At 32.4% G+C, this 15,088-nt stretch overlaps 2 protein-coding genes across 2 annotated transcripts in view; both read right to left on the reverse strand.

Moving 5' to 3' along the window:
• Positions 1–2,861: 2,861 nt before the first annotated feature.
• LOC144844640 (uncharacterized) lies at positions 2,862–9,398 on the reverse strand. Its single transcript, XM_078701643.1, has 7 exons — positions 7,657–9,398; positions 7,149–7,276; positions 6,361–6,574; positions 5,559–5,675; positions 4,509–4,747; positions 4,174–4,248; positions 2,862–3,773 (listed from the first exon to the last, which is right to left on the reverse strand). Exons 1-7 carry the CDS (start codon positions 9,386–9,388, stop codon positions 3,705–3,707), a joined length of 2,574 nt encoding a protein of 857 aa, XP_078557769.1. The 5' UTR covers positions 9,389–9,398; the 3' UTR covers positions 2,862–3,704.
• Positions 9,399–9,401: 3 nt separating this feature from the next.
• Positions 9,402–15,088, reverse strand: part of LOC144845723 (uncharacterized) — a 28,541-nt gene continuing 22,854 nt past the window's right edge. Inside the window, exons 38-44 of the mRNA XM_078703151.1 lie at positions 14,584–14,724; positions 14,110–14,232; positions 13,517–13,642; positions 12,941–13,053; positions 12,589–12,829; positions 9,482–12,222; positions 9,402–9,431 (exon numbers count right to left, since the gene is read on the reverse strand). Coding sequence (XP_078559277.1) covers positions 9,402–9,431; positions 9,482–12,222; positions 12,589–12,829; positions 12,941–13,053; positions 13,517–13,642; positions 14,110–14,232; positions 14,584–14,724 — 3,515 coding nt within the window. The remainder of the gene's footprint in view (positions 9,432–9,481; positions 12,223–12,588; positions 12,830–12,940; positions 13,054–13,516; positions 13,643–14,109; positions 14,233–14,583; positions 14,725–15,088) is intronic.

The raw sequence follows: 15,088 nt of genomic DNA on the forward strand, positions 1-15,088 counted from the left end.
TCGATATTGTACAAGCTCTAATAAATTACCGTCCCATTTCGTTTGCGAAAGGCTGCTGTTATTATAGGCCTACATAGAAATCATAATTATGCTATTTTTTAGAATGCTTTGTGCGTTTTACTAGGAATGTGTGATGTTTGGAATAAACGAACCATGACGTCGTCTCTGTAACAATGAAGTAGAATTGACGTACATTGTATAGGGTATGGCGACGTACCAGTATGTACCCGGTATACATAGTTGTCAAGGGTTGATGGCTATTGTGCATCGGGGCTATATAAACATATTCGATTCTCCAAATCAGATAAATTACTTTTAAAATGGTTTATAATTAGTATAGAATTAAATCCAACTGAAAATGCCGCGGTGTAAAATTTCAACAAGGTATGCTATATCGGAATAAGGTACAAACATGGCCATATACATGGCTGCAGTCGCGTGCTAAAGTTAGTGATTACCGACCAACCGACCGACCAACTGGCCGACCGACCGACATATTGAGCTGTAGAGTTGCGTTTGCACGTGACTAAAAATAGCTCAGCAAAATGGTATTACAGCATTATTGTACTGTATAGCCAAAAACAAATCAACCAAGCATGCGATATTCTTTTATTATAACAATCATCAGATGTTCTGGCATGACAGGAGATGGTAAATGGTAGAGATTATCGAGCGCTGACATAACACTACTTTAACAATTAGCTATACAAACTCACATCCAAGTTGGCATTGTTGATATTATCGTGAATGGTACAGTATTTATACATTTATAAATGAGTTTCATAATTTCAAATCATTGGAATGTTCAAAGGATTTACTATTATCATGTATAAAGCTATCATTATAAATCGGCCTGACGTAATGAAATATACACACATAGAACGTACATGTTACTTTCACATCTATCCTTACTGGTAAAATGTTATTCTTTTAACAATTTGGGGCTTAAGGTGATACTCTGTAATCCTTAATATGTGACACTTATCGTTTTAGGAAATTCATCATCCTTCATTAAGACGGAAAATAGTTATAGTTATAGTATAGATTTCAATAATTATTATAGTTGGTATTACCATTTCTGTGCCTACCTTTACTACCCCTGAAACTCTGTGAAATGACAGAGATTCGTCTTGGTTTATCTTTACCAGCACGACAACGAATTGGCCATACACATAATACACAAAGACTGGGTACGCCTGATTAAATACAATAAGCGAAACCAGAAACAAAGAGTTAATTTACATACACACGTTCCAGACGGAGTTTGTAGCAAGGACTGGAAAGTTGACCGCAGCCACGTTAGTGAAAGCTTTAGGGTCAACACAGGTGGTCTACAGAGAAATAGATGAGCTAAATTCTCCTTTCCGATCACATTGATGATACTATCACAATAAAGACATTAACACGAATCATTACGGGAAAACAAAGATTACACATTACAGCAGCCGCTCAGTTCGTACATTAAAGATGTATCGTCCCCAAAAAACATAAAAAATGAAAATTAATAAAATCAGACTTTCAATATGTCATTTCGTAATTAACCCAAGTGAAAACTCATTATCTGAGTTTTCTAGATCTAGAAAACTCAGATATCAAGATCTGAGTTTTCTAGTTCCAGAATGGAACTAGAAAACCCTAGAAAACCCAGATCATAAAATGGATCGTTCCATTAGTATCAGAGGGTAGCTTGTTTGAAATATTACAGTACAGCTATACGTTTTCTTACTAATTAATAATAATAATAATTATTGTAAATTGTAGTAGCGGCCTAAGACTTAAATCATAAAGAAATACAGTATACACCTTTTAAAATGTAGGCTTAGCATTTAGACCTAGCCTAGCTAAACAAACTCAATTCAAGGCTCAACGTGTGGGCGCTATCGCGATGTATCGCGAAGAGTAGGCCTGGCCCTACTAGGCTAGAAGTGGTCAACTCGTACCCAAAATAACTCGTACCTATTCCTAACTTGGCTAACTCGTACCTCAACCAACTCGTACCCACACCAACTCCAACATACCTAATTTTTAAGCCTACATTTTAACGGTAACGTGCACTGTATTTCTTTATGATTTAAGCCGTGGCCGCTTCTACATTTTTACAATTAGTAAGAAAACGTACACAGTTTTAATAATACTTTAGTATTTCAAATGACCTACCTTCTGATTAATAATGGAATGATCCAAATGACCTACCAACCAATCATTTTTGATGATGTGGGTTTTCTAGTTCCATGTTGGAACTAGAAAACTCAGATATTGATATCTGAGTTTTCTAGATCTAGAAAAGTCAGATATCTGAGTTTTCTAGACACCCTTGGCTGGCAGCCAATTTGACTATTATTTGCTTTAAATTACAGTTTTTTAGGTAAATAATTTTTGTTTGATCCAATTTTTGGTCAAAATGAATAATTATTATGTAACATTAAAATGCCATATTCAACAACAAATTTGAAAAAAAAAAAACAATTTTAAGGGGACAATATATCTTATTGTTTACACCAATGACCAGGTATGGTCCAAATAGTCAGTGGTGGTGTAAACACGCTTTAAATTAACTTATATTTAGTAGTTAACCTGTGAAAGTATGAATTACGCAAGAGTAGGCAAGATAAGGGGTGATGATGAAAATAAGCATTGTGTGTTGTGTTGCTCGTTTTAGTGGGTAATGTTTGCGAGACATATGGAATTTGCTGACGACAATCATGATACGAGAGGCCATTGTAGATTGATTTTACTAATAAGTTACGGCAAACATGCTCATCCAAATCATCGGACAATATTATTTTACCCAGTCAATGTTGTATATACGATATACGAAGAAAATGCATAGAATTTGGAGTACTTCACCGTTCTTTGCTACATTTAATAATTCATGACTACTTCTTAAATCTGTGTCTGTTCAGATATGCAATAATTATTACCATGGTATACTTACTATTTGAAGACGTAAGCTCAACGCCAAGATCGATTGAATTAAGTTATAAAACTAATTTAAATCTGAGAGATGGCTATACCATGATTATTAACCAATCAAGTGCTGTGCTATGAATTGAAAGGTGCAGTACATAACTAATTATTTATGGTATTAAACATGATTAAGCATCTTATATTATTTTGAAATATTTTTTATTATGCACTAACTTTACTACCTTAACTTTACTAACTTAAGAAGAACGAGTGATTTGTATCTCCGTCGGATATCTTTAATATTATAAAAGGTAGTTACAATAGCCTGCCAACCAAATTTCCTATAGGTTATAGTAATTAATTATTCTGAGTATACATATGTTAATGTTTGTAATATAATAAATGTATATAATTTATAATATTGACAGTTTTAACTGATATTGGCAGAAGTCAATATTACTGAGTATTTTAAATTATTCTGAGTATACATATGTTAATGTTTGTAATCTAATAAATGTATATAATTTATAATATTGACAGTTTTAACTGATATTGGCAGAAGTCAATATTACTGAGTATTTTAAATTAAGCTGAGTATACACATGTTAATGTTTGTAATCTAATAAATGTATATAATTTATAATATTGACAGCTTTAACTGCTATTGGCAGCAGAAGTTAATATTACTGAGAATTTTAAATTAATCTGAGTATACACATTTTAATTTGTGTAATATAATAAATGTATAAAATTAATAATATTGATAGTTTTAACTGATATTGGCAGAAGTAAATATTCTATCTTGCGCTATTTTCAAGCCAACGTTCCTCATCGAATTCCATTCTACTTTGATTTTCATACACAGTCTATAAACAAAATGTAAAAATCAACTATGTTTAATAATACAAAATAATATTTTTTATAAAAAAAAGTATAATATGTATAAAAAGAGGAATATTACTAGAAAATATGTAGGTAAAAAGATGATATCAAAAATGTTAAATAGAAAAATATACATGATATATAATGAAAATGTATTTAGAGGAAATATATATGGAAATAGAATAAGAAATAAAAGTGGGATTACCTCACGTAAGACAAAAATATAAAAATCATTTTATTTAAAAAAGTTGAGACTAACAATATTGTGGTGCTTTTGATAATTTGGAGGCCTAAATGCTGAGATAAATATATTATTATCAACTTGGATTAAATTACCCACTTTATTCATGACATAAATTATTTGGAATAAATTAAAAAACTAACCTGTTCTTCGTTTCCAGTTGCAACAAAGGGACGTTGAAATTCTGTGTGAGCCATTGATTGAATGTAGGCACCAAACTTTATTAAAATTAAAATAATACCAGTTAAAAAAAATAAGTATGATAATTATAATATTAAACGTTTTGTAAAAACACTAAATGACAACATGAAGTAAAATCGCCAATATATTTTATTGTTGTTCGGACAACGAAGGCAAATAGCAATTGTTATTGCACAAAAAGAAATGCTTAAGATTTGTAATGTAATAGCAATTTTATTACATGAGTTACATAAGGCATTTTTACAATAGTAAATACTGGTGATAATAATCTACTAACCCGAGCTGTACGCCGTTGGTCCTCATACATATCAGAAAGCGATGAGTTGGAAACACTACTAGCATTGAAGTCTCTGGACAAGTATGGCATGCTGCGTTGACCAGGATATTGGTAACCATATAAACTTCTTTTAAGATTTGTTCTCCGTTTGTAGACAACAAAAGCAAATACCAAAAACACTGCCATTACAAATAAAATCACTACAGCACACACACCGACTGTGATAAAAATATTTAATCCTGCAAAATAAAATAAATAGTACTATTTAAGCCAACGAATCTTCATCATTTTGTAAAGAATATAAATAAATTAATCATTAACCTCAAATACATCAAAAGCTCCGTGTAATATATCAGTACCGCCTTTTTATCTCTCGGTTATTAATTCTATATAATATATATAATAAAATGCAAATTACTGAAAAATGACAATGCTGTGGGTATCAGTGGCTGGATCGCAATGGAGATAGAAAAAAAAGCGAAAAGCTAAATCAAAACGATAAAGTAAAACAGCCAGAAAAGTTAGCAGAGCTTTCGGGCAACACTAGCCCTTCATCAGTGCAAGATATATATTTCGAAATGAAATGTACCGCAGAACTGGCACAGTATATAGGCTGAGCCAGGTATGCGGGATATATATATATTGTTTCCTTTATATTTATAATAATGTAGACACTAATTTGTTATGCTATGGAGAATTACTTTTTTTTCCAAAACAAAAGATGAAAGAAAGAAATTGTGCACAAAAAATGAAGGGTTGAAAAAGGAAAACGTAAAACTGATGACAAGGCTACCATTTTGCTGTAAAAATATATACCTTTTAGTTGTTTTAATTTGTATTGATATACAGGTATGTACATAGAAGAAAATAGATTCTAGACATTAATCTTATTTATTTATAAATTTACAAAAAAACTGATGGTATCACATCTTTATATACAAATTATATCTTAAAAGTAGGAAGGTATATATAATAATAATAATCATATTCCAAATGTGAACACTACTAAGTACTGGATGCAACATACTAAATGTTTTAGTTTCAACTTACCGTTATCTATATCCTGACACCTATCTCCGCCATAACCTTGGCGACATGTACAGGTTGGAGGTTGCACATCATCGTTGCAAATTCCTTCATTTCCACAGTATTCAGAGGTACATAACTCTAGAATGTAGATTATTAAATGCATACTTTCATAATTTATTAAAAGGGTTTCTATACTCATTGAGGTTTTAACTGATGTTGAAGACTGAGCTTGTCACAACGAAAATGAATACCCGGCTAATATAGTAGACAGAGGTAATTTTGCACAATTTAATGGACAAATTTGACAATCACTAATAGTCCCGGCTAATGTAGAACAAATACCAGCAAAAAAAAAATAGGGAAGAATGTGATTATATGTGATAGACAAGACAAGAACGGACGGGAAATCGACTGAATTACGACCTACTAATCAAATTGTCTAGTACAGTTTAAATAAAATAGTCAGCTGAAATGACTACTGATTTACCACTTTCCCACTGTTTAGTACGTTTCTGATTGAAACATATACAATCTACAATCTACAATACAAAATACAAAAGTATTTTCCCAAATGATTATACAAGCAAGTTGTTACGCATCTTTTACCTTGAATGGGTACTACGGTACATCCCATATTATAAAAATTGATTTGTCTAATATCTCGCAGTTTTAAACATAAGCGATGGAAGTGTACTCCCATACAACTTTTCCGGGTTATAAAAGAGCAACAAATAAAACTGTATGCCAATCTGTTTAAATCTGTTTAACAACAAAATAAATTTCGCGTTCAAAACACCAAACATCAGAAAAATAATATGCTTACCTTTAACAATTATGATATCAACAGTAAACTGAGTAGTTGGTACAGTTCCATTTTGTAGGAGTGAATTTGTAAGGACAGTTTGTACTTCGTCAGCAGTTGTTGTACCGTCTCTAAATTCTATCTGCAGGTTGGCAATTATGCTGCCTGGTTCAAAGCTTGCACGACAAGTTTGAGTATCACTGGATATTCCACTTTCTTTCAATGTGTTCATCGCCTTCATTTAAAAAATACAAGATAGGAAATTACAGTAAAGTATATCATTAAAGAACATAGTATAAAACTAGTTAAAAAATGAATCAATACTTGGTTTTATAATATTCATCCTCAATTGACGATTAGACCCATGGTAGCAAGTGTCTATTGTAAACGACCAGCATCCTACTCTCGAATAGTGCTTTGGGTTCTTTAAAGTATACATGAGCAAGTCAATAAAAATAAGTCTTTTTATTGTGTTTACCACAATAAATATGGTCGAGGAGAACCTTGAACTTATGCTGAGTTTATTGCCTCCCTTTTGCGGCCCCCTGTCTTAACCCCTCTGCCCACTATTGCTATAATGACTATAAATTGTGATTTTTATTCATTACGTAACATTTTCTGTACACAGCATTTTTGTTATTTTAGTCATGGTAATCAACTTTGTTTGTTTCTATTTTGAAACATATTTTTAAAAATGTTTATTTGACATCCTTATTTTAACATTCCCGGTAAATACGATCTTACATTAGTTTCTTATTTGATTATCTGTAAAACATTTCAAACATAGTGTTATACTACTAATGACTTACAAAGGAACACAAAATTTGTTCATATTGTATGTAGAGTTCAGATTCACTGTCATCAAGGTCACTGTCATATATTGCTTCATTTTCTCCAATGAATGTTATCGTTAAAGATACCGAAAAACTTTCTGATCCTGAAATGAAATATTCGAAATAAAAATGATATAATGACACCTTATAATACACAATTCATACTTTCCTACATACCTAGTACAGAGAACATATGGCAAGGTTACTACTTCATTAAAGATGCTTTATTTTTTTACATTTTGTAAACATGGCAGGCCTATCTGGAATTCCTGCCAGACAGTCAGGGACAAGGATTCAGGTCGTGTAGGCCAAGCCGGGCCCGGGATTGGTATAGGAGATCGGGCCGAAATTTTTACTTGAAAAAACGCCTAATAATAGGCCGAGAGCTGTGTTGTGAAATAAACATAAAGTAGAATAATTTAAAAGAAAACTAATACTTTCGTATAGGATATAATTATGTAATGTAAATAATAAAAAAAATTACCTATTTCAGCTAAGACTGTTGTTTCAAAATACATTGTTGTTTCTTTAAGATCAGTTGCAGGCATTGTGGTAGCTGCTGTTGTTGTTACATCAGTTACCTTTATGGTAGACATTACTTCACCAGACTGGGTAGCAGTATTTTCTTTAAGAGTCGTTGGCTGGGGTGTTGTATCTCCCTCTGTTGACGTTTCTGCAAGAGATGTATGTTGCATTGTTGTCATTGTTTGCTGTTCTTCATCTTCGGTGACTGTTACTCTCATTGTATTTTGTTGCATTGTTGTTGGCATTGTTTGCTTTTCTTCATCTTCTGTCACTGTTTCTTTAATAGTACTGTGTTGCAATGTTGTTGCCATTGTTTGCTGTTCACCTGTGACTATTTCTTTGATAGTAGTTTGTTGTAGTGTTGTTGATATTGTTTGCTGTTCTTCCTTATCTGTCACTGTTTCTTTCATAGTACTTTGTTGTATTTTTGTTGGCATTGTTTGCTGTTCTTCATCTTCAGTGACTGTTTCTTTCATAGTACTTTGTTGTATTGTTGTTGGCATTGTTTGCTGTTCTTCATCTTCGGTGACTGTTTCTTTCATAGTAGTTTGCTGCAGTGTTGTTGACATTGTTTGTTGTTCTTCATTGTCTGTCACTGTTTCTTTCATAGTACTTTGTTGTATTGTTGTTGACATTGTTTGTTGTTCTTCATCTTCAGTGACTGTTTCTTTGATAGTACTTTGTTGTATTGTTGTTGGCATTGTTTGCTGTTCTTCATCTTCTGTCACTGTTTCTTTGATAGTAGTTTGTTGTATTGTTGTTGGCATTGTTTGCTGTTCTTCATCTTCTGTGACTGTTTCTTTCATAGTACTTTGTTGTATTGTTGTTGACATTGTTTGTTGTTCTTCATCTTCAGTGACTGTTTCTTTGACAGTAGTTTGTTGTATTGTTGTTGGCATTGTTTGCTGTTCTTCATCTTCTGTCACTGTTTCTTTCATAGTACTTTTTTGTATTGTTGTTGACATTGTTTGCTGTTCTTCATCTTCAGTGACTGTTTCTTTCATAGTACTTTGTTGTATTGTTGTTGACATTGTTTGCTGTTCTTCATCTTCGGTGACTGCTTCTTTCATAGTAGTTTGCTGCAGTGTTGTTGACATTGTTTGTTGTTCTTCATCGTCTGTCACTGTTTCTTTCATAGTACTTTGTTGTATTGTTGTTGGCATTGTTTGCTGTTCTTCCTCTTCGGTGACTGCTTCTTTCATAGTACTTTGTTGCATTGTTGTTGGCATTGTTTGCTGTTCTTCATCTTCGGTGACTGTTTCTTTGATAGTAGTTTGTTGTATTGTTGTTGACATTGTTTGTTGTTCTTCATCTTCTGTCACTGTTTCTTTCATAGTACTTTGTTGTATTGTTGTTGGCATTGTTTGTTGTTCTTCATTGTCTGTCACTGTTTCTTTCATAGTACTTTGTTGTATTGTTGTTGGCATTGTTTGCTGTTCTTCATATTCGGTGACTGTTTCTTTGATAGTAGTTTGCTGCAGTGTTGTTGACATTGTTTGCTGTTCTTCATTGTCTGTCACTGTTTCTTTCATAGTACTTTGTTGTATTGTTGTTGGCATTGTTTGCTGTTCTTCATCTTCAGTGACTGTTTCTTTCATAGTACTTTGTTGTATTGTTGTTGACATTGTTTGCTGTTCTTCATCGTCTGTCACTGCTTCTTTCATAGTACTTTGTTGTATTGTTGTTGGCATTGTTTGCTGTTCTTCATTGTCTGTCACTGTTTCTTTCATAGTACTTTGTTGTATTGTTGTTGGCATTGTTTGCTGTTCTTCATCTTCTGTCACTGTTTCTTTGACAGTAGTTTGTTGTATTGTTGTTGACATTGTTTGTTGTTCTTCATCTTCTGTCACTGTTTCTTTCATAGTACTTTGTTGTATTGTTGTTGGCATTGTTTGTTGTTCTTCATCTTCTGTCACTGTTTCTTTCATAGTACTTTGTTGTATTGTTGTTGACATTGTTTGTTGTTCTTCATCTTCTGTCACTGTTTCTTTCATAGTACTTTGTTGTATTGTTGTTGGCATTGTTTGTTGTTCTTCATCTTCTGTCACTGTTTCTTTCATAGTACTTTGTTGTATTGTTGTTGACATTGTTTGTTGTTCTTCATCTTCTGTCACTGTTTCTTTCATAGTACTTTGTTGTATTGTTGTTGGCATTGTTTGTTGTTCTTCATCTTCTGTCACTGTTTCTTTCATAGTACTTTGTTGTATTGTTGTTGACATTGTTTGTTGTTCTTCATCTTCTGTCACTGTTTCTTTCATAGTAGTTTGTTGTATTGTTGTTGGCATTGTTTGATGTTCTTCATCTTCTGTGACTGTTTCTTTCATAGTACTTTGTTGTATTGTTGTTGACATTGTTTGTTGTTCTTCATCTTCAGTGACTGTTTCTTTGACAGTAGTTTGTTGTATTGTTGTTGACATTGTTTGTTGTTCTTCATCTTCTGTCACTGTTTCTTTGATAGTAGTTTGTTGTATTGTTGTTGACATTGTTTGTTGTTCTTCATCTTCTGTCACTGTTTCTTTCATAGTACTTTGTTGAATTGTTGTTGACATTGTTTGTTGTTCTTCATTGTCTGTCACTGTTTCTTTCATAGTACTTTGTTGTATTGTTGTTGGCATTGTTTGTTGTTCTTCATCTTCTGTCACTGTTTCTTTCATAGTACTTTGTTGTATTGTTGTTGACATTGTTTGTTGTTCTTCATCTTCTGTCACTGTTTCTTTCATAGTACTTTGTTGTATTGTTGTTGGCATTGTTTGTTGTTCTTCATCTTCTGTCACTGTTTCTTTCATAGTACTTTGTTGTATTGTTGTTGACATTGTTTGTTGTTCTTCATCTTCTGTCACTGTTTCTTTCATAGTAGTTTGTTGTATTGTTGTTGGCATTGTTTGATGTTCTTCATCTTCTGTGACTGTTTCTTTCATAGTACTTTGTTGTATTGTTGTTGACATTGTTTGTTGTTCTTCATCTTCAGTGACTGTTTCTTTGACAGTAGTTTGTTGTATTGTTGTTGACATTGTTTGTTGTTCTTCATCTTCTGTCACTGTTTCTTTGATAGTAGTTTGTTGTATTGTTGTTGACATTGTTTGTTGTTCTTCATCTTCTGTCACTGTTTCTTTCATAGTACTTTGTTGAATTGTTGTTGACATTGTTTGTTGTTCTTCATTGTCTGTCACTGTTTCTTTCATAGTACTTTGTTGTATTGTTGTTGACATTGTTTGTTGTTCTTCATCTTCGGTGACTGTTTCTTTCATAGTACTTTGTTGTATTGTTGTTGACATTGTTTGTTGTTCTTCATCGTCTGTCACTGTTTCTTTGATAGTAGTTTGTTGTATTGTTGTTGGCATTGTTTGCTGTTCTTCATCTTCTGTCACTGTTTCTTTGATAGTAGTTTGTTGTATTGTTGTTGGCACTGTTTGTTGTTCTTCATCGTCTGTCACTGTTTCTTTCATAGTTCTTTGTTCTATTGTTGTTGACATTGTTTGTTGTTCTTCATCTTCTGTCACTGTTTCTTTCATAGTACTTTGTTGTATTGTTGTTGGCATTGTTTGTTGTTCTTCATCTTCTGTCACTGTTTCTTTCATAGTACTTTGTTGTATTGTTGTTGGCATTGTTTGTTGTTCTTCATCTTCTGTCACTGTTTCTTTCATAGTACTTTGTTGTATTGTTGTTGGTACTGTTTGTTGTTCTTCATCTTCTGTCACTGTTTCTTTCATAGTACTTTGTTGTATTGTTGTTGGTACTGTTTGTTGTTCTTCATCTTCGGTGACTGTTTCTTTGATAGTAGTTGGTTGTATTGTTGTTGACATTGTTTGTTGTTCTTCATCGTCTGTCACTGTTTCTTTCATAGTACTTTGTTGTATTGTTGTTGGTACTGTTTGTTGTTCTTCATCTTCGGTGACTGTTTCTTTGATAGTAGTTTGTTGTATTGTTGTTGACATTGTTTGTTGTTCTTCATCGTCTGTCACTGTTTCTTTCATAGTACTTTGTTGTATTGTTGTTGACATTGTTTGTTGTTCTTCATCTTCTGTCACTGTTTCTTTCATAGTACTTTGTTGTATTGTTGTTGACATTGTTTGTTGTTCTTCATTGTCTGTCACTGTTTCTTTCATAGTACTTTGTTGTATTGTTGTTGGCATTGTTTGTTGTTCTTCATCTTCGGTGACTGTTTCTTTCATAGTACTTTGTTGTATTGTTGTTGGCATTGTTGGCTGTTTTTCATCTTCGGTGACTGTTTCTTTGATAGTAGTTTGCTGTAGTGTCGTTAGCATTGTTCGTTGTTGTTCTTCATCTGTGACTGTTTCGGTGGTGGTACTTTGTTGCAATGTTGATAACATTGTTTGTTGGTCCTCTTCTTCTGTGACGGTTTCTTTTTGAACACCTACTGTACTCATTTCTTTAAAAGTAGATAGATCAGTTGCTGTCGTCTGTTGGTTAAAATTAGTTGAATGTATCGTCGTCGCAGCTGAGTGTGGATTTGTTGATATTTCTGTATATGTAGGTAATTGTGTGGTAGTTACCATATCTTGCTCTAAAAAAATAAAACAATGTTACTATGTTTTAGAATAGTTACAATAATGCGTACGATAAATTTGATATATTGTGAAATAACTAAATCTAACAGTCTCTTAAAGTATATTATTATAATCGTATTGAAGATAGTTTGTATTCGAGTGTAGTTACAATGTACAGTAATCATCTAAAACTGTAGGTCTAGCTCATACAATTTACTTAGAAATCAAACATTTCGTGGAATTCTTTAAATCGTTCTTTGCTGTCTTGTAAACATTTCAGCTGATAAATATACCAGATGTAATAATGTTAATTTTGTTATAGTGATGAGCGTCTGCAACACTGTGCCTACACGGATGTATTCTGTAATACAACAGATTCTTACCACGTGTTATGATTATCCAATATGTCCTATCAACATTGCTGTCTGGGGGAAGATGCATGTTATCTGAACCTGTTAATTCTCCAAAAAATGCTGTAACAATATCCGTTTGTGTAATGTTCGTTGATACAGGCAAATCGATTCTGAGAGTCACTTCAACATAGGGGTAAACCTGTCTGTGGTTTGCTACACTTACGTGCAGTATTGAATAACTAATGTTCGTCAATTTCATCAATTGATAAACCTAAATAAAAGAATTTAAAGAAGTATTAATGTGTTGTTTATTATGAAATGTGAACAATTAGAAAATATAATTTAACAATGTCTATATATTGAAACAATAGTAATAACATACATCTTCTGCTAGAATAGTTCGAGTTTCGTATGAATCCAAAACACCTGGATTTATGCTGGCGACCATACCCTTGATGTCCGTAAAGTTTACCACCAAGTCTATTGTCAATGCATCTAAAGTATAATTATAACAATAAATATAGTATTTAATCACTTTATAATGCCTGACTATTTTGATAAATGATCAGAATCATCCCAGTGTCAACGGTTACCGTGTACGTTGATACTTATTAGTTTACCAAGGTGTTAGCTTATGAAAAGGTTGTGGATATATACTATATCCTATGGCTTTTAAAAGTAAGGTAGTGCGGGTTCAAAGCGCCAATCAACATCAAATTTAAACTTTCCATGAAATTCTTAACTTGCCGAGAAAGAAACAACAGTCAGAACAACTTGTTATTAGAATGTTTTAGAATAAAGATTCATTGATATATACAGTATGTGATACTATACCACCCTTTTTGTCTACCCAATTTGATGCGAAGGCTGATTATCGCTGATTATGACAACATTATTTGGACGCGGGTACATCAAAATACTGTAAATACAAAATGTGTATAATTCTTGATAAACTTACCGATACACACATCATTTTCATTAACAAAGTTAATCATACATATACATGTATAATTTCCTTGAGTATTCTCGCATTTCTTGTTTTCATTTGAGTCACAGAGATTCTCAATCTCGCATTCATTTATGTCTGTATAAAACAAATAACAATTGCAGCTTGGTTAATTGTTTAAAACACCACTCTTTGACACATAATTGCTTTATATAAAAAAGACAAATCTTCTAAAAGAATTTTCTGAAATAACTCTTCAATTGTTTTTTTTAAATATAAACAAATCTCAGGATTGAAATCATGCACTAATGAAGCGTGTTACCCGAAAGCTCTTTAGCTTGTTGCTTATTTTATTTGTAAACCCGTAAAGTCACTGACATCATTTATCAGTAATTTGATTAAGATTGAAATAATAATAATATAAACAATTAATTTAGCAGTATTAACCTTTTAAAAATGAGAAGAAACAAATCCAATGTTATGTTAATGGTAATGTTAAAAAATCATAAAACACATAATATAGGCGAAAACAAAGTTCCTCGTTCGTATTTTTATGTTTTTGCCTGAAATACCAAGAAGCGATAGAACCATCAATTGAGCCATACCTGTACATTCAACTCCATTACCAGAATAACCATCGTTACAAGAACATTTGAATCCACCGGCAACATTTTGGCAAGTTCCTTCATCCGAACAATTGTGTACATTAAGCTGACATTCATCAACATCTACAAATAAAATGGAGTAGAAGAGAAGTATGAATAGATAAGGAAAATGATAGTGTGCATAAAGTTTGATCATTTACCTACCTGGATCTCCGATCCTCTCTCACTACAATTACTGCTCTGAACGTCTTTTTTCCGTTGAAATCATTAGCCTATCATATTACCATGTTTATTAAATCATTAGGCCTACTAACATATTTTATCAATATTTATTAGGATTCCAGCGGAGCATCAATAATACTATAATCAAAAATGTAAATTGGGCCAATTCCAAGAGAATTATCAAAAACAAATCAGAACAAAATACATTTATAAAAGTATTTTGCAAAGTAAAATATATAACATCAAACATACCATCACAATTGCCAATTATTCCACTTCCTCCATTACTGCTAAAATAACCAGCATTGCAAACACAGGTGTATGCGCCTTCTGAATCAATGCATAGCGCATTTGTATCGCAATTATCTTGGTTAAGCGTACATTCATCCACGTCTTTAAAAAAAAGGGGGAAATAATGTAGGTACATACATCGTTGATGTGGGATGGTAGACAAATCGATAGCAAATTAATCGTGTGAAACCATTATCATTGAAAATCAATTTGAAAACACTTTCAAAATTAACTATATACAAGCGAACATTGTTATTTTAGGAACTTATGTTCTGTTACCTATTAATCATTGCATGCATTATAACGATATCTGTATTTACGAAATAATACAATATAACTATAACTGTCACAGTGGCAACAAGAAAAATGATGAGATAAGGTAAAGAAAGAAAGAAAGAAAGAAAGAAGGAAAAAGAATAGGCCTATGAAGGAAAGAAGGAAAAAGAATAGGTCTATAAAGGAAAGA

Source organism: Antedon bifida, chromosome 6 (assembly GCF_963402885.1).
Source record: "Antedon bifida chromosome 6, ecAntBifi1.1, whole genome shotgun sequence".
NCBI lineage: Eukaryota > Metazoa > Echinodermata > Crinoidea > Comatulida > Antedonidae > Antedon > Antedon bifida.